Genomic DNA, 24,686 nt, shown 5'->3' with positions numbered 1-24,686 from the left:
GTTAAAAAATCCCTCCCAACCAACCATTATTACATATAAAATGTGCAAAAAAGCGCTGTGTTAAAATAATCCGGTGAAGTTTGTTACATACGATTTATGATGGGTGCAGTCAAACAAGATAAAATCCGTGCTTATGAAGTAAACTGTGGTCTCCGTTGAGAAAATGGAAAGAGTCAAATTCTTATGGTCATCTGGTGGTTGAAAAAAACAAAACAAATAACAACAACAAACAAAAAGAATCAACAATATCTTCCAAGGGACGTCAACGATATGGTTAGTGAAAAAAAAAAGTTTCCAGTATATTGTATAAAGGATCGTCAAGTTGCAAAAGAATGGGTGATTTTCGTTTTCAGATTCTTAAAATACGTATGTTTAATGAAAGTTCCAGTCATTAATCTGGGGGAAAAGACTGAGGTCTTCAAGTTCTTATAGATATAGAAAATAACTATAAATGTAATAATGGTAAAGCCATAAGAGCCTCGATGAGACTAACAGTTCTCGCCTCACCTTCTTCAGGAATTGTAGGCAATTCGTCCACAGGAGGAATTGTACAGACTACTGTGTCGGACGTTGTAACAGCATTGACCAGGTAAGGGTCGAAGGCACACTGGTATTGTTCGTTGTCTTTGAGGGTTGGAAGCTGCTGTACAGTAATGGTGATCTAGATTCGGTAAAGAGAAATTATAACCTTTGATAGCAAATTATTTTAGATAACTGAATGGCCTCTTGTTACCTATTGATGATGTTTTCCGATTTTGTTGTAAGAGCAGACTTTTCAATGTTTCATACCTAAACCTAGACATGCAAGATGACTATAAAATGCACCTAAAATGAAAACAAATGTCTATCATTTTTATTGAAAACAATATATTAATCATTATTATTTTGTTTTAATAAACACATGTATAAGGCCAGTGATCAGTAGGCCCAGACGTTAGTCAAGTTAGTTGAACAAGGTGTATTTAGCGCACTGAGTTCGTTCCCAATGGATAGCTTAATACGGCTTACGTTTCTTCTGCAGATTCTAAACAAGTTTCCAAGATTTCTGGTAACATGCCGTGTCTTTTCACCTTAACGTTTATGGTTAATTTTAGTATTTTAATGATTCAACAGTATTTTCACGGTTTAATCGAACCCTTCGTTTTACGTTATTTTCGATGTAAAAGCTGGCTGGATTTTCCCCCTTTTTTTTACTGTAAATTTCCATTAAAGTATACAGAAAATTTATGTTAAAAAAGTGCCATAACCCTCACTAGGAAACTTTAAGGCCATGGCCAAAAGCATTCTACTCCAAAAACGTCTTGTCTATGAACACCACATACCTCTTGTTCTGTATTTTGATAAGATAGTATATGATCAGGCTGGACATCTGAGATGGATACACACTGGATGGCATTGTAAGACAGCCACCGGGTAGATTCATCGGGAGAAGGACATTCCTCGTATCGGGTACAACTTGTGGAGGAAAGGATATTGGTGAAAGTTTATTAGGAAGATTAAAAACACAAGTACAAATTCATATGCAAATAGATATATACAGTAAAAATCATTAAATGAAACATATTCAGTTCGGAATCATAATGTGGTGGGAATTGACAAAGGCCAAAGGCCTATCAGGGTTATTCCAAAGGAAATAAAATTTACATAAAATGTTTCTGTAATATATACAAAATATAACACAAAACAATAGAAAAAGAAATAGACACACATGGAATTCAAATATAAAAGGTAAATGAAATAACAAAAGACAACCAGACATCCTGGACCCCATCCCCTCCCCCAAGGCTATATTTTGTTAACTTTATTCTAGGATTCATTTTCAACTATATATTTTTTTAGTTTTCTTTTAAACATATTCAAAGTAGGGCATATTTTGATTTCTTGTGGTAATTTGTTCCAAAACTTAGGACCTGCATAAGAAATGGTAGTTCTTGAGAAATTATAATTTAGCGTTGGTAGATGGAAAATATTTGATTGGCGAATCGCATATTTACATACATTTTTATTATATACAAAACAATTTTCTAAAAACTTCGGAAGTATATTTTTGGAGTACGAAAACATAAATATGCCAATCTGTTGTTTATGTATGTCAAAAATTGTTAATGTACTGATTTTTTTTAAGACAGGAGCAGTGTGTTAGTAAGGATGTAAAAATTCGTATTGCTCGTTTTTGAAGAATGAAAATTCTATTAAAATAGGTCTTTGCACAGCCACCCCATACTATATTACAGTAGTTAAGATATGGCAAGATCATGCTATTATACAATTTATGAAGGATATAAAAAGGAACAAATTTCTTTATTCTATTCATTGCACCAATAGCTTTAGATATTTGACATGATACATATTAGATACATGCTCTTTCCATGTCAATTTATTGTTAATTTTAACTCCTAAAAAAATTGTAGAATTTACAATCGATATAATTTGTTGGTTGATATGTATTCTTATACAAGAAGTATTGATATTTTTATTTTTTGGCTGAAATAACATACAAGAAATTTTTTTCTGCATTTAATTTTAATTTGTTTCCTTTAAACCAAACCAATTTTTTTTTTTAAGTTCTGTATTAAAAGTAAGACACAATGTATCAATATTTTCACCAGATAAAAATAAACTTGTAACATCCGCAAAAATTATCGTTTGTAATATATATACTTTCATATTGAATGTCGTTTATGAACAGCAAAAATAATAAGGGACCTGATACTGACCCCTGAGGGACACCATAGGTATTATGTGTGATTTCAGAAGATACATTATTTACACAAACATATTGAGTTCAAGAACTCAACAAGAAAACCATTGATGTACTGTACCCCGAATCCCATAAAATTGCAATTTTTGTAAAAGTATTTCATGACTTATGAATTATATGACAAACATAAAATATCGGCAACTATTTTATTTTGAACCTTATAAGGACTTTGATAAAGTTCTTGGACTGAAAAGGTAAACCAAAAAAACCCCAGGTATTATTGTTAAAATTCCTATATTTAATTTTTTTCGGAAAAAGTTACTATATTAACATCCTTCTTTTTTATAATTCTTTTACATTAAAACATCACCTATTTAACGACTGTATTTCCCATGCTTGATCTTATTAATAAAAAAGTTGAGCAAATTATATTCCACTTTACATGCATGGAAAGGGCAAAATAATATAAACAAGAAAAACAATAATTGGTAAAACTGAAAAAGGAAGAATAAATATGCCTGATTTGTCCTACAATGTAACGCTCTAAAACTTTTTGGCTAAAAAAAAAACTATAAAAAAAAAAGGATCATAATGTCCGATGGAAATTCCTTCCTAAACTACACCTCAATTACTTTGGACCGAATTCACTTGTTCTTAAAATGTGTTTTGAAAATTGAATGCCAAACGCCTGAAATTGATAAACTTTCATTATTTTTTTGTCAAAGTATAACGGCTTGGAAATTGTGAAATGACCAATCTTCTTTTGATAATACAGGTAAAGATATTAGGCAGCAGTTGTCATGGGGTAATGAAAATATGTGTTTTTTGTGGAAGCATTGGGTATGCTCAGACATTCTTGTTATTGGAGATATTGTAAATAACGATAGATCATTGGTTATACTGTGTGTTCATGCTAAGTTAAAAAAATATATATATATATATTTATGTGAATCGAAATTAATCTGGAGTTGTATACCTTAAAAAATAAAAAATAAATGTTTAAGATAAACATTGCTAAAATTATTTAACTGTTGGCTACTTCCAATTAAAAGACCATGATCCTGTTTTACATATAAAACAAAGTAAAAATGTATCTGTTAAACTTTCTAAAATGTTTATCAATTATTTATTGGATAAAGAGTTTATAACCCCAAATGTTGAACAATATTGGTCACTTTTTTTTAAGAAAATTTAATTGTAACAATATTTGGGAAAAAAAAATTACCTATATTGAATAATTTTGTCTAGCTGAATTCAACTTTAAATTTTGTATAAGCTTTTGATGTCAAATGGATATCTGTTTATATTTATTAGCAAAATCTCAACGTAGTTTTACGTGTAAATCTGTTAGTAATTGTTATCACTTATTTTAAGATTGTCATTATTCTCGACTCTTTTTGGTAAAATTCTTTGATTTTTTGTTAACATTAATCTGAATATTAAAAATTTCGATACACGAATATAAAGCCATTATTATTGGTAGAAACGGTGGTAGTGGACACAATATCATACCCTTTTTAATGCATTGCTTAATTTAGTTTCTCAAGCAATTTCTCTAAAAAACGAAAATCAAATTTAAAGAAATATTTGAAACATTCTTAAAATAAAAAAATGAAGAGCAAAGAGTGTGTTTTGGAAAAATGGCAAAAAGAAGATTGAAATGATGAATTATGCATCATGTTTGCTTACTATTCAATAAGTGTATAGTATTCTCTCTCCTTATATGCCTATAAAATGTTGTCGATATATGTTAGATTTTATTGTATATCAGCAGTGCTTTTGATTCATTGCACAGTGACGATGTAAATAAGAACATTTAAAAAGAGAGAGATACTGAAAAAGTATAACCAAATAATAATCGGAAAAAGGTGATATGGAATTTGATTAAGTTCAATAATTATCATGTGGGCCTATATCAATTATGGGGAGGGGGAGAAAATAAATATGCTACAAACTTACCTTGCCTCTAAAGTACACCATCCACAGTAAGGATCTCCATCATTTCCACCATCCTCACCAATGCACTCCTCGCAGGTCTTGTACTGTCCACAGTTGACTATATCGATTGTAACAACCCGATTCTTCACATTATTGTAAAAGACGGAAACAATAATTGTACTGGGGTTCTTTTTTTGTGATTTACAATAATGGCTTATTCCAGAACTCATAATGGTATACAAATGTCTGTTTCATATTGATAACACGCTGTGTCCGTTTCCATTTTACAAAAAAAAAATATCAAAGCTTTAAGAAACAAAGATTAACACTTTCGTGTGATGCCAAAGCTAAAATTTACCACATTACCAATTCGCTTTTCTTCGTTTATATAATTAAATTTTACTAAGTGCACTACAATGCTGGATTTATCTTCTCTCATACGTGCACTATTTGGTTATTAAATTCCTATTTCCATTAATTTCCGATAACTTCCATTATTTTCAAATGAAGCTTGTACAAGAAAATTCTCACCTGAGTCGAGTTTTGGTCTGAGCTTGTAGCAAGTGTAACTCGCCCTTTTGATTCATCAAGCAACATCTCTTGTAGAACAGATCCACCTCCAAGGAAGACATCCTCGTAAACGTACCCGAATGAGCTGTTCACAACGTTCAACTATTTTGACAAGCACAACAAGTGATAGCCTTTTGGCCTTAGGAATATATTACGTTGAAATACATGCATCCAACGATTGAAGGTATATAGAAACATCTTGATAACGGCCAAACTAAGAAGAAGAAACAAAACTACAAAACCAAGATAGATGGACGGCCCTATATAGTCTATACAGGGATAAGATGCTTCATAATTACTTACAAATGATATTTTTGTTCTTGCAATATACAGTCCGTATCAGAGAAAAAGCTCCCTGGGTTACACCATTTTTCTAGCAGATGCAAACGTAAAAAAGAACATATTATAGATTTATGGACTTGTAGGGAACTAGTTTGTACATTATTCAAGTTTATTCAAGTTCATTACCTTAAGCCAGAGTTCACAGAGTTCTTTAACCCCTCTCTTATTTTCAGGACATTGCTCTACTCCAAAATAACCCTAATTTACTCTCCCCTTTTCTTCAATCTCCATCAGCATTCTTGCCTTTTATCCTGATTTATCTATGTCATCCCCATCTCCTTTGTTATCCTCATCCATCCTTCATCCCTTGCACCCCACACTTGATCATTCCTTTTGTTATCAAATTCCTTTATCTCTTGGTCCTCTCAGGTATGTTAATTACTCCCCTCCTCTCTCTTGGTTGACTGAATCATGCATATTTATGTTGTAAGACTCCTTATGTGTGATTGGTTCTTATTCATGATGATGCGTTACTTCTGTTATTGTCATCCTCCAAGTTAATTTGAATATGTATTAAAATCTAGTACCTTGTGCAAAGAAAGCCTAGAGAGGAAATGAAGAATAAATTATGCCCCGCCAAGATAAGGCAGTTGAGCACAGACCTTCAAACCCGCAACATCTACCTCTTCATCTGTTCTTGTTCTATGTTGGAAGAACCCGCGTATACTTATAACTAATAAAAATAAAATACAACTCCTACATACTGCTTTGAGAGGCATGGTTGTTTCTAGAAGTTCAAGGGGACTGCAACGCGACTATGCTCGTCGAGGGTTTTGCCCGAGGGCATGGTCTGGCCGGTGCAGTACACGCGAGATCTAAGATTAAACGGAACATTAGGTCTAACTTAGTTAGATCTAACAGAGTCTAGGCCTAACGTTAATTCTAACGACAATATTGTCATTACAAAAATTTAAAAGTTTTATACCGTACGCCCCGACAGTGGCGTAGCTAGGATTTTTTTTCCCGGGGGGGGGGGGGTCCTTGCTTTTTCAGTGGGGGGCACCGGCCATTTTCCCGGTGTGTGTGTATGTGTCACAACGGCGGATCCGACTTTCGCCAATAGGGGACGGGGCCCGAAATTATCTTCACCTATATCAGTCACTTCTTAGTTTTATTGTTATAAAACATCATAAACACGAAATAATCTCATAAGCCTTATAAAAATTGCGAGCGCGAAGCCCACGAAGACGGTATATATTTCAATAATGCGAGCGCGAAGCGCGAGCAAATTTTTTGACATTCCGACTTTAAAAATGGTCATTCTAAGCAATTTTTGTATTAATAAAAGGAAAAGATATGTAACTAAACAATTGATGCAAGCGCGAGAGGAAGAAAATTGAGATTTTAGACCTAAAAACGGGATACTCTTTTCATATTTTGTAAATCATAAAGAGGATATAGTCAATCATTGGGTATCATTAATAATGCGATCGTGAAGCGTGAGCCGATATTCTGAAGTGAAACTGGATAATTTAAGTACATTTTAAATAAAGAACATGCAGGCTATCGCGCATGTTTTAGATTTAGACCTAGAATCTGGGCATTCTAAATACATTTGTTTAATGGAACATTATGGAATACACGTAGACAATATGAACTTGGCAAATCAAACAATGTGACCACGCAGCGTGAGCTTAAAATGTTGATATGTAGACCATAAAACGGACATTTTACAGAGCACTTAAATTTATAAACGAAAAAAATAATAAAAGCTCGATGTCCGAGCTCAAATATGTTTTGCATATTGACTTCAGAACTTGCTCCATATCAGCCTATTGAACAAGATATGAATCTCATCGAACAGGCAATTCTGGCGCGAAGCGCCGATAAATTTTTTTATATAGTAACATGAAAGATTTGTTTTTTAATTGCAAGTCTTCCCCTCACATTATTTCATTCACTTGTCTTCCTCCTCTTATTTTCCTCTTCTTTTTTTTCTGTCTTTCTTCTTCTTTTCCTTTTTTCTTTTCTTCTTTCTCCCTTTTTTCGTTTCTTTTTTTTTTGCTCTGCTAATTTTTTCTGGGGGGGGGGGGGGCACCGGGGGGGGGGACACCAAATCTCAGGGGGGGGCAAGTGCCCCCAGCCCCCCCCCCCCCCCCCCCGTAGCTACGCCACTGCGCCCCGACCTAGCTTAACGTTGTCGTTTGTCATACCTGGCTATATAGCCCAGTCATTTTAGCCCAAATTTTGACCAAACTTGGAACAAATTGCAACATAATTTTTTTCACCACAATGCATTTCTGTAAGGTCCCTAGTACAACATACTAAAAGTCCCAAACTACCCGAATAGGGGAAAGGCATCTAATTTGCATAAATCCAAGATGGCTGCCAAAATTAATAGATATGCCTTATCCTTAATATTTTTGCACAGATAATGTGAAAATCTTAAAATGAATACACAATTCATGATGATTAAGATATTATATATCGATTGCAATAGTTTTCGGGACTGTCCGGTTAATATTTTTCGAAAAATGTGAGAGTTTATGCCAAAATTTTAATGTTTTCTGTCAAAACTTTGCATGTACGTTGATATCTTTCTGTTTTATCATTAGCATAAACAATTAATGCAAAATATCAGCATTCGACAGGAAAGGGGATATATGAAGGAGAAAATTGATATGCTCCATGACAGTATTAATGTCTTAACTTGCTTAGATTAAGGGCAAATACATCCGAATGTTTTACTCGATATTGCAATAAAGTGACACCAAAAACCAACATCCGTGTCTTAGTCACACTTTTGATATCGACTACAACGCGATCGCTGGCATGCCTTTAAAGAGATTACAATAGATGATAAATCGGTCTTGCCTCGCCTTTGTTGGTGTGACTAACACTCATAAATGCAAGAGTGCGTATAGCAATAGAAAGGTGTATATGGTATGTGGGCAAAGGGCCTTTTCTACATATCAAATCAACTTTCATGTTAATGAAATCTCTTGGAAAAGTTAGAGGATGCATTGCTCTGCATGCTGTATGCAATTACGTTCAGGAACATTAAAACATAACCCGCAATAGCCTGTCGAATGTTTATCCGTAGATACTGTTAAAATATCGTGCTTGTTGGAGCCCCCAATGTGACAAAGTAGTTTTTTGCTACAAAGAAAAACAACTTTTATTATCTTTCAATCACTTGAGGGCAAAAGAGAAGGCTTTTTGCCATCAGTTACATAATAAAAAGTGATGGCACAGCAAATCCTACCCCCTCAGCGATCTGCCGAAGTCACCAACCCCTTTATGCATTTTGCCCATTTCTTGGAAAATTCGCCATTTTCGCCCCATTAAGGCAAAAGGCGCTTCCCCTTTGCAATAAACCCCTTTTATTGTTTTGTAAGCACTTGGGGATGGAAAAATAGACTTTCCTCTATCAGCTAAATATAAAGAAGTGCTGGCACAGCAAAGCCTATCCCCTACGGGGTTTGCCAAACTCACTCACCCCTTTTCCATATTTTGCCAATTTATGGAAAAATCTAAAAATCTAGAGCCCTCATTGATGTGAGAAGATGTTTCTGCTATAGTGTAAGCCACTCTTATTGTTTTAAAACACTTGGAACCGAAAGAGCAGCCTTTCCTCTATCTGCTTCGTATAAAGAAGTGCTGGCATATCAAAACCTACATCCCTCAGGGGGCTGCCGATATCACCCCACCCTTTTGGCGTACTTTGCCAAATTCTTGGAAAATCGTCATTTTGGAGCCCAATTGAGGCAAAAGGCGTTTCCCCCTTTGCAGTAGACCACTTTTATTGTTTTTAATCACTCGGAAATTACAGAATTTCATTTTCCTCTATCAGCTACATACAAAGAAGTGCTGGCACAGCAAACCCTACGTCTAAAATGTTTGCCGAAGTCACCCAACCCTTTTCCAAATTTTGCCTATATCTATGGACAAATCTAACAATTCAGAGCCCTTATTGATGACAAAAATTCTGATAGCAAACCACTTTCATTGTTTCGTAACCAACCACTTGAAGATAAAAAAATAGATTTTCCTCTATCAGCTACATAATAAGAAGTGCTGGCTCAGCAAAGCCTACCCCCTCAGGGGATCCCGAAGTCTCCCCACCATTTTTGTCTATTTTCCCTCCTAATTAATTTATTGGGAAAACCTGCCAATTTGGAGTCCGTATTGAGGCAAAACGTTATTTCTGCTCTATAGCAAACCTCTTTCATTTTTTCCTAACCACTTGGATAAAAAAAAGTAGATTTTCCTCTATCAGATACATATGAAGAAGTGCTGTCTCAGCAAAACCCCCTTTGGCATGTCAGTAGTTTCCGAAGTCTCCCCACCATTTTGTCTATTTTCCTTCTTTATTTAAACAAAATCGTATTTTTTACCCCCCCCCCCCCCCATTAAGGCAAAAGGCATTTCTGCTATATGCATTTCTGCTATACAGTATGCTGTTTGCTTCTGCATTTCTGTCACTTTTATTATTTGAAACCACTTAAAGATGAATAGGTTTCGTCTATCAGCGCATTGACCCCTTCCTTCGTTAGGGGCTCCAAATTGACAGATTTTCCCATAAATTGGCAAAATACAGAAAAGGGGTGAGTGACTTCGGTAGTATGATTTTAGTATAATAAGATGTGGCAGGTCTAATAGCTACATTTCATTTTTCTTTTGAACTCTGAGATCGAGCAGGCAGAAAATGTCATTACTTGATGTACAACGCTATGTGACTAGCATATGATAGTTTCCATGCCTAGACCCTTTCATGTTAAACAATTAATACAGTCCAAACATAATCTAATTTATGCATTTAATGTTAATAGTAACAGTTTTCTTGTAGTATAATTATTTGCTTACTGATGTTTATAATCTAGCTATAGTTTGAGGAGGCCAATGTTTATAGTAGTATCGAGTCCGGAATTGATATAATTTCCAATCGGGTCTGAGTACATAGTTTACACTGGCGTCGTCTGCTACGTAAACTAAATGAGCGAATATGACCAAAACTAACCATTATGTTTATGCAAATTAGAACACTTTCCCCTATTCGGATTTTTTTGGGACTTTTAGTATGGTCTTCAATGGACCTCAAAGAAATGTTCTGCATTGGAATAAATTCTGTTGCAATTTGTTCCAAGTGAAAAGTTAAAATGACTGGACTAATAAAGTGCAATGAGGTATCGCGACAGTTATATGCCCCTATATGCTCTTTTTGACGTTTGCATCTGCTAGAAAAGGTGTAACCCAGGGAGCTCCGGCCCGCAATAGTAATCTTAATAAAATGTGGAAAAAGAAATTATATATGAAAAAAAAAGGGGTTCCAGTCTGTGCCTCGATGTCAGGATTTGTGTGTCACGATAGACCCTCATCCATATAATCGTGGTAAGTGCATAATTTCTGTTTCCACATTTTATTAAGATTACTATTGAGACCCCAATCTACCCCATTGTCTCCCTCGTTTTGCACGGTCGGCTCCTGGGCTCCACTTTTTCTAGTAGATGCAAACATCAAAGAGGCATAATTATAACTATCGTCTGGCAGAATTTACTATAATTTTCTTTAATTTTTCCAGCTTTATTTTTCATTTGCCTTTCTCTCTACTAACAATGATTAAACAACAATCTCTTTGGAATTTCCTGCGAAAATACACTTCAAATCATCTTTAATTTGGATTAATTAAAATTATTATCATATATGCACATGAGTTATTTTTTAGGTTGCTTTTTGCCAGAATATTAAAAATACAAAAAGGAGAGGAAGAAAATTTAAAACGTCTTAAAAAAAGAGCACAAACCGAAATTGGGAATTAGCGATTGGGGAACTCTTCTATAATAATATTCACAATTGTATAACCCCTTCTTGGTTATATAATACCAATGATTACAATCTTTCAACTCTAAATGCTTCTACAGTGCGTATCAAAAAAAAGTTTACACTTAGAAAAAATCATGTGAAATTATACATTTGTAATATCCTGAAGATTTTCAACATTTTAACATTTAAACAAATGACGATATAAATGTCGGAAAATATTTCCGCTTCAGTGACCACCACTTTTGAAAAGTTAGTGAAACATGATTTGCGCAGAACTTTTAAATAGTTATGCGAATAAAAGTAGACCTTAATCATGGAGAACATGTTTAATTTAGCTAGTAAAATTGATTTGAAGATATCTTTTACCCCAAGGTATGACTAGACTCTAACTTTATGTAGTACGATGATATTTTTAAAAAGTAGATTAAGAGACACTATTAACGATAATTTATTTCATTTACCCAAACAACACCGATGATATTGCAGATTAAGAGTTAAATTTTATAGGGTGCTAATTAGTAATTTGTCTAAAAAATTGACTAAGAAAAAAGGCAAAACAAACTTCATTATCGCACACAAATGAAGAACATTATTTCGTCTCCCCCCAAATGCGACAATCGTTTTTTAAAATGGAGCTATGCAATGGCTCATATCAAGTGGGTGCACAAAGTCAAAGATAACTAAAGATAGATCTACAGTGCCGGCCGCAGGAAACGTCACGCCCGAGCACGCAAACACCCTAGGGGGCTTTTGCGTCTAACCGAGGGTATACAAGGGGAGCCCCCTAGGGTGTTTAGCCGCGCCTGCAGTTTCCTGCGTGCTATATAATATTGGCCGTGCCCGCACTTATCCTCGGGTACCCTAGGGTACGTACATTGCATTATGTTTACATGTGCATGTACTTTGGTTATGTTGTGGTAGACCATTATATTTTTAAACTAGCGTGATCAGAATCTATTCTAGATTTTTTTTTTGATGTTATTTGTTTGCTTTTCTTTCATTTTTTAATTTCTGTTTTCCCTTTTATTTCTTTTCCCTTATTCCCTCTTTCCTTTCTTCCTTCCTTGCTTCCTTCATCCTTCAGGAAAGAAGAAAGAAAGGCATATCAACAACAAAAAATAATTAAAATAGACAAAAGACATTAATAAGCAAACTTGATTTTTTTGTGTAAATCAAAATTGACAAGTTATTAGCAGAGTGAATGTTAACAAACATTAATGACAAACTTAAAATAAAACAGAATTATGAATATCAAGGGCATTTGCGAATTCTCATTATGTTAAAACAAACGTGCGGTCAATATTGGGATCGTCAATTCGTTGACATGGTTGATAAAACCCCAATAAATGGAATGAAAGGTACGTGAAAACGAATACTAGTATGACCAAGATCATACAAAGTAGACGTGCAAAAAGCGAACACCAGCAAAACTGGTTGTGCTCATCGATTTGTTATTTGGTTCTTTTGTTATTGTTAACAGTCTGGTAGAGTCTTGCTCCCCGCCCACACCTTTGATCTCCTTTGATCACATCCGCTTTCCAATTTATGACAGGATGTTCATAGAAATGGGGGGGGGGGATTAATTTGTTGATGCGTTAACAACAATAAATGAGGATGTTCTTTTCATTTCGGTTCAAATCGGGTCTCTAAAACCCTCACCCTATAAAAAGTATAAATTTACCTAAATGTAACAGATGGAACAGATTTACCTTTTTGCTTAAACATCTGATTACATTACCAGCACTCTAGTGCGGTTTTTAAGTTACATTGGTAGATATTCGAATTGGGAAGAGATGAAAGTGGTGGAAATGATAAATGAGAAGAAGGAAGAAATATACTTTGTTATATGAATTGGAAATGATAAAACCAAGTCACAACTTGGTATAATACAGAATTCAGTGTTATATGGCAGCTAAAAATAATAAAACATGACATTTGTAAAGCGCACTTTCCATCTTGATTGGATGCTCAATGCGCTTCAGAGCAAAGCAACAAAAGCTATTTACATAATGTAACTATTTATAAAAATTCTAGCGCATTTAGCTTCAATGTTTAAACAGATACCCTAGTAAAAGTATGTTTTCAAAAGCTACTATGACGTAGTGTGTGGAATGGGTACTTAACGAGTTAATTATCACTTGCCGACAAAGCAAGAATGGAGCTATACAAACCATTCTTTTCTTTTGTTAAGAGTTTTGGTGGGTGCTCACGCAAACGCTAACTATCAAACCTAACAATTCTTTTGGGGGAACAAAGGAGTCAGTCAAGCCAAGTTAAAGAATGAAAGCCCCGGCCCGGTTCACCTTTATATAGTCTAAAATCCTTTTAATCATCACACGTGAGCATTACTGAGTAAAACAAGTTTCATAACTAAGTACTGCAGAACTATATGGTATCCATATTACCATGAAACTATAAGCCCCCTCTATTTTCTCTTTCTCCCCTTTCCCCTTAGTTTCTTCACTCCGTTCTGCTTCTCTACTTTTTTCTATTTTCCTTCTCATTTTCCCTCCATCCCTTCCTATTTGCCTTTTTCTTTCATTTTTCTTTCTTATTTCTTGAATGAGCGGATGTAAATTCAGGACAAGTTTTTAATTGATGCAACGAGAGCAGGAAATTGTGAGCATGGTGAGAGAAAGTAATTACAAGATTGAGCCCAAGAATGTTCAATACTTGTCATCAGCGTAAAAATGGGCAGATGCGAGTTACTAACGTATTTTCTGACATGAAAATCTGGACAAATTCCCAAATTTTTCTTCCCACTTTCTATCTTTTCCTCTACTTTTTCTTAAGTCCCACTTCTATTGTCCCCTGTACTTCTTACCTTTTCCTGCGCCCTTCCTTCTCTTCCCTTCGCTTTTTACTCCATTTTATGTCTCTCTTCTTCATTTTATTTAATTTCCCCCTCCTTATCATTCTTTCTTTCTCATTCTGTCCTTCCTTTTCTTCCTTTGTCTCTTCTTCTCCCCTTCGATTTTCAATCTATTTTCCTTTTCTCCTGTTCTCTCTTTTCTTTCTGCCTCACCTTCCCTTTTTTATCCCCTCTGTTTTCTTCTCCATTTCACCTTTTCCTTATTTCTTTTCTTTATCCCCTCTCCCTCTTTCTCCTCTTCGCCCCCCCCCCCCCCCTCCTCTATTTTCTCTTTCTACCCTTTCCCCTTCTCTCACTTTTTCCATTTCTCTTATCTCTTTCCTTCTCGTCTTCAATCCATCCCTTCATTTTCGCATTTTCTTTCACTTTTGCTTTCTTCTCCCTTTTATCTGCATCTCGTAGATCCGCGCCTGAAAGGCATGTCAGGGTATATAAAAAAGGATGACCATGTAGGGAAAGATTAGAGTAAATAGTTCTAGTACGACCTCTGGAATGTAGGGTCAACATCGACAAATACCTGCTCCTTTGTCAGAAACTCATTTACGATCACGACTAACCATGTCAGTGAATGAAATAACGGACACCACGGGAGAATATTCATATACATGTATAGGAAAGGACCCTTTACGCTGGTGCCAGTGTGTAATCGAACACAATAAGTAATTCGGTGAAAAGCCTAAAATCCCAGTTATCAACCCAAAACTTTGTAATTTTCATAATAGATTTTATCCACGATAAATTATCGAAAACTTATGCTTGATATGAGATAAAAAATCACATGCAGTCTTGAACGAATGTGTCAAATCAGACCTCTTTCGACCAAGAATGCACAGCCGAACATCCTAGGGAAACACCCTAGGATAGACGCGGGCACTATCCTCGGGCGCTCCCCTAGGGCACTCATGTCCTAGGGGAGCGGACGCGGGCGTCTTCCCTCGTCCGCTCCCCTCAAATGTCCGCTACGGGCTACCGCGTTCGCCCTAGGGGGCACTGTGACGTTTCCCGCGGCCGGCACTGTAGGCCTATTCTAGTACAGTATATACGTCCTGTATACTAGTACGGCCGCGGGTGCAACCATTTAAAACTAGGATCTATAATTATAAATAGTATAATTTTTTTATATCAAGATTTCGATTTTTATTAGGTGTGAACGCCACATCATCCCCCCCCCCCAGAATCCTCGCCTGCTGTCGAAAGCCTTCACTTCAATAGACTTGTGACTTGCTAAGCCTCTATGCTAAATAAGATGAGAACATCAAGTTTACCACTCACGCTATTACCATGTGATTTAGCTTCTGTTCATTTCCAATATCTGTAACACAAAATTTGGATGGCCCCATTGGATATGTGTACATTATTGCACACGCTGGTTTGCCTGGTGATCGAGCATATCTCCGATCATACCGAGCAACAAAATTAATGCAAACCCAAAGGAAATGAACAATCATGATTTGAAACATAGAATGGCATAAAGGTAAAACAATATAAAGAATTCTCTTTGCAAAATCAATAAAATTGCAGCCATGTTCGGATCATAAAAACTGGTATTGACAGACCAACGTTAGTCTGGACCTGTGATAGTTCTACCATGGAGCTATAGCTCTATGGTTCTACAGACACAGAAACACGGGTATGGGACTAGAATGGATTATGTATTGTCAAGTTTATCGATCGTATCGACAGGGGTCCTGCCAGATGATTCTCTTTTCTTGTAATTCAATTGATAATAACGCACCACAATTGATTCAATCACCTTACATACAATATGAACGACATTTTGAAGGGTTTTACTTCGGTAAAATCCTCATTCACGACTCTGGGGACCTTCTCTTCTACTGATTTATTCGTTTCTTTTCGAATCGTCGCGGCGAAAACATCAAAAATCATCTTTTTCACGACTTTGGGAGTGGGCGTGGCCTAATTAGTCAGCGAAACCCGTTCAAGACGATTTGTAAAATAAAAATTCTCTGACAATAGTTAGAGGGGCTCCGAGAGTTTCGTGAAATGCAATTTTTAGTCAGCGCTGACAGTTGTCGCGCGACAATATTGATGAAACACCCCCTGGGGACCAACAAAATTGTTACTTTATATGTAGAGTAGTCGAGTAAATTCCTTTTAAGGTTCTTAATTGGCGGCTTAAAACGAAACTCTAATTTCAATTTCGTTTTATTTTTCCCAGCATGTTTGTCTCATTGAAGACACCATTAGAAAAAAAATCGCACTGAAATAAAATAGCAAACAATTCAAAACGCGAGTGATTATGAACCCGCCCGCGACGCGAGTGTTTATGAACTGCCAAATCATATACCCTTGACGAATAAAACATGAACTATGTCCATCTTTAAATACCATCGCGGCTAATTGATACTATTGTTAAGCCTAAGTCGACTTTTGGACATACTTGACCACCAATCGTCCTTGTAACTGATCTTAATTTATTATTTGACCCATTTAACCACGGTGTAGGCAAAAAAAAATCATATTCCCGGATATTGAACAAACTATGTTGGTTTTTTTGTAGCCAGAACATTTTTTACTCCATTTCTGGAAGCCATCTTGGATTTTTGAACATACCGGACCCCCGACTGTCCTTGTAACTTGTCCCAATGTATTATTTGACCATTGAAACCATGGTCTAGACACCAGAATCATATCTCTCAAGTGGATGTGATATAAGCTATGTCCATTTTAAGGATTAATAGCCATTTTAAACTCAATATTTGGAAGCCATCTTGTATTTTTGGACACACCAGACCACTGGCTGTCCTTGTAACTTGTCCCGACGTACTACTTCATCATTAAAACAATCGAATGGAAACCAAATTAAAGCCACTTAAGTAAATAATAGATGAATTGTGGATTTCTTAGACTACGGCAGCCATTTTGGGCGCCATCTTGGATTTTCCTTGTACCCTGGAGTGCTAATATTCCCTCTAACTTGTATCAATACATTCTTTTACCAATTGGACCATGAAATATGAACCCAAATAGAATTATAGGGTGGATAATGAGTGAGTTATATCCATTTTTTTGGATGCGGATTTTGCTAGATGTTTAGTATGTTATTACTGAGGTCAAATGGTACAAAATATCGTTGAAATATCATTTGTTGCAATTTGTTCCGGGTCAAGCCATATATTGACCCGTCTAGTTCGTTTTTGTCCGTGGTGATGAGCGAGTTTCTCAGCGTTTTTTTTCATGCACCTTAACATCAACATTAACATTGTTTCAAACTCACCTCTGCACAGGCGAACTTGTAACATGCATACAAACAAACATGTATGGGGTCTTTCGAACCACGACCCAAACCATGTTATCTCACATAACCACCACCACATAAACCAAAACAAAACATACGAAATGAAGAAGCAAGGGCTTGATTCAAATAGTTTTTCATCTCTATTGACACAGACAAAGAAATCATGTTCTTTGTTGACACTTCATGACTATTTCTGCTCGTTTTGCAGTTTTTTCGACCTCATCCAATATTTTTGAATCCTGCTCTTTTCGTGATGGCATGATCATAACAAGCAGGGTATCACTTTAAAGGTAATTAAATGATATTTTGAATGATATCAGATATGCATATGTGTAAAATTGGGAGTTGGGAGAAATTAATGTCTGCACTCCGATTTCCATTTTTTAGTGGTTTATATATATATATATATATTACATAGGTTATGTAGATTCCGAATCAGTGATAGGTCAATACGCCATCACGTGGCCATAGCTTCGATGATCGCATTATTATATCCTAGGTTTTTACGTCACTTCAGTGAATATTATTGCGTTGTATTGTCAATTGCGGCGTTTTATTCACTAAAGTGACGTCACTCGCTGCTCAGTTGCGTATTCAGGTAGTTTATTTGATTTGCGCGCTAGTGTTAACGCGTCGAATGCATGAAGAACGCGTTTGAGGTATTTTCCAAAATTGTTCTATTATGACGTAAATGGATCAGAGCTGCAGCAAGAATTTTGGGTTAATAAGAGAGCGAGATTGATGATAAATGCAATCTCTGATGGCGAATCCTCATAGACTATATAATATAACAGATATTGCCTGGTTTATCTTTTTAATAAATAACTGTTTTGTTGTGAATCTCACAATTTTTCCTTTTCCTTTTTTTTTGGAGACACCATTGGAAATTTCACGGCTACCATGAAGTCGTTCGGAATTTATGCTAATTTGTTCTGTAGAAAACGTGTTCGCAGAAGCCATGTTATGTTCAAGCTGAAGGGATGTTTGAAAGATGAAAGTCATCTTATGATGAAATTTAGTTGCCGAGAAATGCCACCCAAGAAGTGAGTGTAAAGATAAACTATTATTTAATAATTATGTATAAATCATAAATGTATATTTTGGTTGGATATGGAAGAAAACTGGAATTTACTTGACCTATGTGTGCGTAGTACGATACGGTAATTCGCTGTGCATAAACAATGAAGCGATCGATACATGACCGATATTGGTACTCGTACACGTAGGTCGAGTTGAAATTATAACATGTATCAATTTGGTAAACAGACATGACATGGAGATAAATGTCGCTCATTTTATGATAAAAGTTAAAAGACATTGAATTCCATAAGGTCAATTTAGAAGTGGTTTAGTATTCTGTTTGAAAGAATTATTATTTATTGTACAAACAGAGTGGTTAGAAAGCTACATTCTCAGATAAACAGTTACCAATAGTTTGTCATATTGACTGAAGGTTTCGATTAACTTGTGGAAACAGATAGAAAAGGAAGTTTGATCTTTACGTTAATATGAACGATGAAGTGTCGTATTGGTATTCTGAGGCTTAGAATTTATCATTGAAAGCCTACTTGTTTATGGATAGGTTTTTTATAATAGGCCATCAACTTTTATATAAGCTTTGATACAAAGGATGAAAGCCAAGCAATTGTGAGTTATTCATCAAAAAGATAGAAACAATAGTTTGTGTATTGTTTTGTACAAACTCTTTAACAAGGGTTAAGCATAGAAATGATGCGTTGCAGATACGTCTAGGTTTTATATACATTTACATTTAGTATCCCTAAATTAGACCACAAAAGAGCCAATCTGGAATAAAATTATTGGAAATGGTTTTTTGACTGATTTGAGTAGGTATGGGTGTCAACATTTACCAAAAAAAAGTTAGGAGGAATATGGGTTGGGGAAAGTGCTTTTTTTCAAGGTCAAAGGTCAATGACCTTTTTTGTATATACTGTATAATGGTATCTCTGAGATGGAAAGGCACAGGTTGGTGATAATGGTGTCAAAATGCACAAATTCTTACCAGAATATCAAATAGAATAAAATTAATTACCTAGAATGCACATTTACCTATAAAATTAAAGGTCAAAGCCTTTCAAAAGGTCAATTACCTTTTTACATTATACACCATACCGTATAATGGTATCTCTGAGATGATAAGGTACGTGATGGTGATCATGGTGTCAAAATGTACAGATTCTTACAAGAAGATCAAATAAAATAAACTTAAGTACCTAAAATGCACATTCACCAATAAAATTCAAGGTCAAAGCTTTTCAAAGGTCAATGACCTATTTACATTATATACCATACTATATAATGGTATCTCTGAGCTGGAAAAGCACAGGTTGGTGATCATGGTGTCAAAATGCACAGATTCTTACCAGAAGATCAAATAGAATAAAATTAAGTACCTAGAATTCACATTCACGCGTAAAATATAAGGCCAAAAGTCAATGTCCTTTTATACTACATGTATATATACCATATTATATAATTGTATCTCTAAGATAACACGGCGCAGGTTGGTGTTCTTGGTGTCAAAACACGCATATTCTTACAGGAAGATAAAATAAAATTAAGCATCGAGAATGCACATTCACCCATAAAATTCAAGGACAAAGGTCAATGTCCTTTTTAACATTAGATAATAATAATGGTATCTCTGAGATAAAACACCGCAGGTTGGTGATCTTGGTGCCAAAATGCAGACTTGTACAAGACAATTAAACAACACTAAAATAAGTATAAAGAATAAACTTTCACCCTTGAAATCCTACATCAGAGGAAATATATAATCTATATGACATAAAAATAACAAACAAAAAAAGTTTGTGTTCATATTTTATTTCTGAATAACGTAAATAACCATGGCTAATTTGTAATGAAAACATGGAGGTTTCATAATTTCGGTCTGAAATAATGAAGGCCATGGAGAATGTATTTAGGGGTCAGATGTCAATGAGCCCTTTCCAAAATATCAGTGGAAATTAAGTAAAAAAAATGTTGATAACCAAATAACACTTTTTCATATACTGCGATGCATTGCCAAAAGCACTGAAAAAAATAAATAAAATCAAGTATATAATTTGAAATGATTTTTATTTTAAGTAGCAGCATTTAATGCATCATTATATCTAAATCAAGGTTGTCATGTCTTTTCTCTCCAGCGATAGGCCACTCACCTCAATGCTATAATAAATACTATAAACTATTAGCTTAATCTCTTGAAAATGGATAGGATAGGTCTAACTCTCATGTCACAGCTAGCATCATCTGAGAGCATTTCCAAACAGCAGAGGGATGATGATGATGATGAAATGAAGGCCATCATTAGAGCTGCAGCTTCTGTCATACATGTAGTAAATTACATATATATCAACTTCAACAAAGGTGAATTCCCGTATTATTATTCATTACCTTTCATTAGTTCATTGCGAACTGCCAGAATCTCTTGTGATGCTAATGTTGCAGGATAAAACTTCATATCTGCTCTCTGCCGTACGTCACCCATGATGCTATTTCTACTAGGTATCAGTTTGTACAAGGATCATGTTTTTGTTCCAGAACTACTGATTGCTATCATGCACAAATTAGGCATATAACAATGAAATTCAAAAGGAGATAATAGCTTACAAGTACACATCCATCGACCTAACAAAAGTCCTACAGCACCACTTCCAGTTCTTGAGAATCAAGCTGTGCAACATATCAGTCATAATATAGATCCTGGTCTGATATCCCTTGACAGAACGTAAGGCTTTCATTGAATGGGCCAGATAAAAGTCTTGAAAATGTCAGAAGGTTTTCAAGAGTTCAATTACTCTTTGCTGAAGTTGAGACACTTAACTTCATCTATGACAAATTAGCTGCAGCTATAATGATTGCCTTATTTTAATTCTTCGTCATTGTCCCTGGCTATATGAAAATGTTATCGGATGGTGCTTGCCCTAAGAGTTAGGCCTATCCTTTCCATTTACAGATTAAGTTATAGTTTTATAGTATTGATTGTAGCATTTGAGGTTAGTGACCTAGTGCTACAGAGAAATTAGTACCTTGATTTAGATTTATAAAATGCATATCTAAATGCTACTACTTTAGGTAACTTCACCATTGTCACCATTTCAAATTATATCACACATGATTTTTTTACACTTTTGTCAATCCATTACAGTATATTATAAGAAAAAGTGCTATTTGATCCAATTTTACCTCGGACTTGTATTTTTACATCATAATTGGTCAAGGATTCAACTATTAAATTTGTGTTCTTTTTCCACGCGGGTCAGTCTTTTTTCCATCAGAATCACTATACCTACATGCCACAATCACGTTATATCGACCTATTTACTTAAATTCCCTGACGTTATTGACATAGTTGATTGACCTTTAACTCCTAAATATATTTTCCATGGCCATTTTTTATCCTTATTTCAGAATGAAATTATTTAATAGACTTCCATGTTTTCATTACAAATAGTTATCTTTCTTTCTATTATTTACAAATAAAAGGTGAATATAATGGATTAATTTCTTTTTTTGGGGGGGAATCATGCATGGATATATAAATATCTATCAACTTTTGACCTTTGACTTTGGATATTGGATTATTCTGTATGATTATTTTGAGTCTTTTTTATCTTCTTGCAAAAATTGTTTTTTGACATCAAAATCACCAACATGCAGCGTTTTATCTCAGAGATACCTTTATATGATATACAGCCTATTTAAAAAGGTTATTGACCTTTGACCTTGAACTTTATGGATTAATATGCATTCTAGGTGATTAACTTTATCTTATTTGACCTTCCTGTAAGAATCTGGTCATTTTGATACAACGATCACCAACCTGGGCCGTTTCATCTCAGAGATACCATTATACCGTATATGGTATACAATGTAAAAAAAAGGTCATTGAGCTTTGAAAGGTTTTGACCTTGAATTTTATTGTTTAATGTGCATCCTGGGTACTTAATTCTATATTATTTGATCTTCCTGTAAGAACCTCTGCATTTTGACACCAAGATCACCAACCTGCACCTTTTCATCTCAGAGATACCATTATACCGTATATGGTATACAATGTAAAAAAAAGGTCATTGAGCTTTGAAAGGCTTTGACCTTGAATTTCATTGGTGAATGAGCATTGTAGGTACTTGATTTGATTATATTTGATCTTTCTGTAAGAACCTCTGCATTTTGACACCAAGATCACCAACCTGCACCTTTTCATCTCAGAGATACCATTATACCGTATATGGTATATAATTTTTAAAAGGTCATTGAACTTTGAAAGGCTTTGACCTTGAATTTCATGGGTGAATGAGCATTGTAGGTACTTGATTTTATTTTATTTGATCTTCTTGTAAGAATCTGTGCATTTTGACACCATGATCACCAACCTGTAATATTTTATCTGGGAGATACCATGATACAGTATATTTAAAAAGGTCATTGACCTTTGACCTTGAAAAAAAGCACTTTCCCCAACCCGTATTCCTCCTAACTTTTTTTTGGTAAATGTTGACACCCATACCTACTCAAATCAGTCAAAAAACCATTTCCAATAATTTTATTCCAGTTGGTTACTAATTACGGGATACTAATTGGTCATATTTGGATTATACTTTAAGGTAGTGGTCTTTTGGGCATGAAGGTTAGCTCAAGGTCAAATGTTTCTTTTTAAGGTTAAATGCTATTTGATCTTAAGGAAATAGGCTCATGTAATTAGAAATTGGCAAGCCATATTTTTTAGCTTTAAATGATCAAATGGAATGCGTGTAACGCAGGTTTCATTTGATTAGTCTTATTCAAGACTGGTGTGTTTATTTATGAATTTGTCTTTGGATGCAAGACTTAATTTTAAAGTGACACACAAAAGTCAGTCATATTAATATGACAGGCAAGTTAAATAAGCATAATTAACGAGATGAAGCACTTGTGATTCTTCTAATTTAGAATCATTTATGTGCGCTTCAATAAGGATGAAGTTCTTTAATTTATGCAAAAAGCATACCTAAAGTTAAGGTGTTTTGTTATACACCGAACGTTTGCTTTTCCTCAACATTTGAAAAGTACATGCAAATTATGACATGGCTAAGACTAGAGGCCTCATCTCTATTGTTCTTATTTAGGTGAAAGCCTTTGACTTACAATTTATTGTTCATTTTCTTTATACATGACAAAAGGATTTAAGATATTTGATATGTAAAATCAAAGTCAACATTTATTTTTGCAAATATTGAACAAATACTTATGATGCATTCATTTCTGTTTCTTCTATACAGATTGAATAAAATTGCAGACTAATGCAGCCTATGCAATTCCAAAGCGGTATTTCTTGGTCGATTCTGTTCTTCAGATCTCAGTGATCCAATAACATTTCAACTCCCCTCCGAAGCTATATTTTCCTTCGGGAGAATATTTTCCCTCAGCGCTGCGCGCTTCGGGCAAAATATAATCCCTTGGGAAAAATATAACTCCGTCGGGGAGAGGAAATGTTATATTCAAACTCTAGGTAGGCAGTATCTGTATAATATATACATATATCTTATAATTAATATAGGCCTATATCTTATCAAAAGTGATCTGAGAGAGTCCCTTTCGCACTCATATACTCTGTTAAAAAAGAATGCTTAAACTGTCCAGCAAGTTTTAGCTCGCGTTTTGCACTCGCAACAATTGTTTAAGTAAATTCCCAGGCTACAGCGCCTACTGTTTGTTACTAAATAAAAAATGATTTCAATATATACATCTTGAATAAATTAAGCTCTCTCTTTACGCCCGTATTCTGTGTTTAATATCAGAAGATATACTAGTCTGGATGGACAACTTCCGGTCGAGGGGATTAACATAATTAATTAGATTACTTCCGGTAGAGGGGATTAACATAGTTAATTATACTTAATTATACTTATTAATATCAATTAGGTGTTTGTTGATATCGGCGAGGTCAAAAGCGAAGAGTCGTTATGGGGATGAATAATTTAATTAATTTTAAAATTTATGTTAGACAAAGCGGTCAAGTTTTACATGGATATTTTTTTGTAATGTGTGGAGAGTATGGATTGATGATGGGACAATAGAATTAGGGGTGTGTGTTGGTCAAGCAACTCATCTTTGTGGGGTCTTGGATGGCGACAGGTGTTTGCCAAGTAGCCTCATCTTTGTTAGGTTTTGGATAAAGCCAAGTAGTTTTCAAGACATCTGCAAGAAGCCGTTTTGTAATTGGATAATTATGA

General features: G+C 35.0%; 1 protein-coding gene and 1 long non-coding RNA gene across 2 annotated transcripts in view; one reads left to right on the top strand and one right to left on the bottom strand.

Annotated features, from left to right (window-relative positions):
* The window catches only part of LOC129279959 (plexin-B1-like), a 43,317-nt gene extending 37,047 nt beyond the window's left edge, over nt 1–6,270 (bottom strand). The window contains exons 1-6 of the mRNA XM_064112578.1: nt 6,256–6,270; nt 5,171–5,311; nt 4,661–4,782; nt 1,323–1,455; nt 508–661; nt 92–191 (exon numbers count right to left, since the gene is read on the bottom strand). Of these exons, the coding sequence (XP_063968648.1) occupies nt 92–191; nt 508–661; nt 1,323–1,455; nt 4,661–4,782; nt 5,171–5,311; nt 6,256–6,270 (665 nt within the window). The remainder of the gene's footprint in view (nt 1–91; nt 192–507; nt 662–1,322; nt 1,456–4,660; nt 4,783–5,170; nt 5,312–6,255) is intronic.
* A 12,011-nt stretch (nt 6,271–18,281) lies between these two features.
* LOC135157281 (uncharacterized) lies at nt 18,282–23,775 on the top strand. The gene is made up of 2 exons (XR_010296294.1): nt 18,282–18,488; nt 23,733–23,775. It is a non-coding gene; the product is annotated as an uncharacterized LOC135157281 (long non-coding RNA).
* Nucleotides 23,776–24,686: the final 911 nt, after the last annotated feature.

Source organism: Lytechinus pictus, chromosome 17, assembly GCF_037042905.1.
Source record: "Lytechinus pictus isolate F3 Inbred chromosome 17, Lp3.0, whole genome shotgun sequence".
Taxonomy (NCBI): Eukaryota; Metazoa; Echinodermata; class Echinoidea; order Temnopleuroida; family Toxopneustidae; genus Lytechinus; species Lytechinus pictus.
Note: the sequence above shows the minus strand (reverse complement) of the source record. Positions and strands in the feature narration are given on the sequence as shown.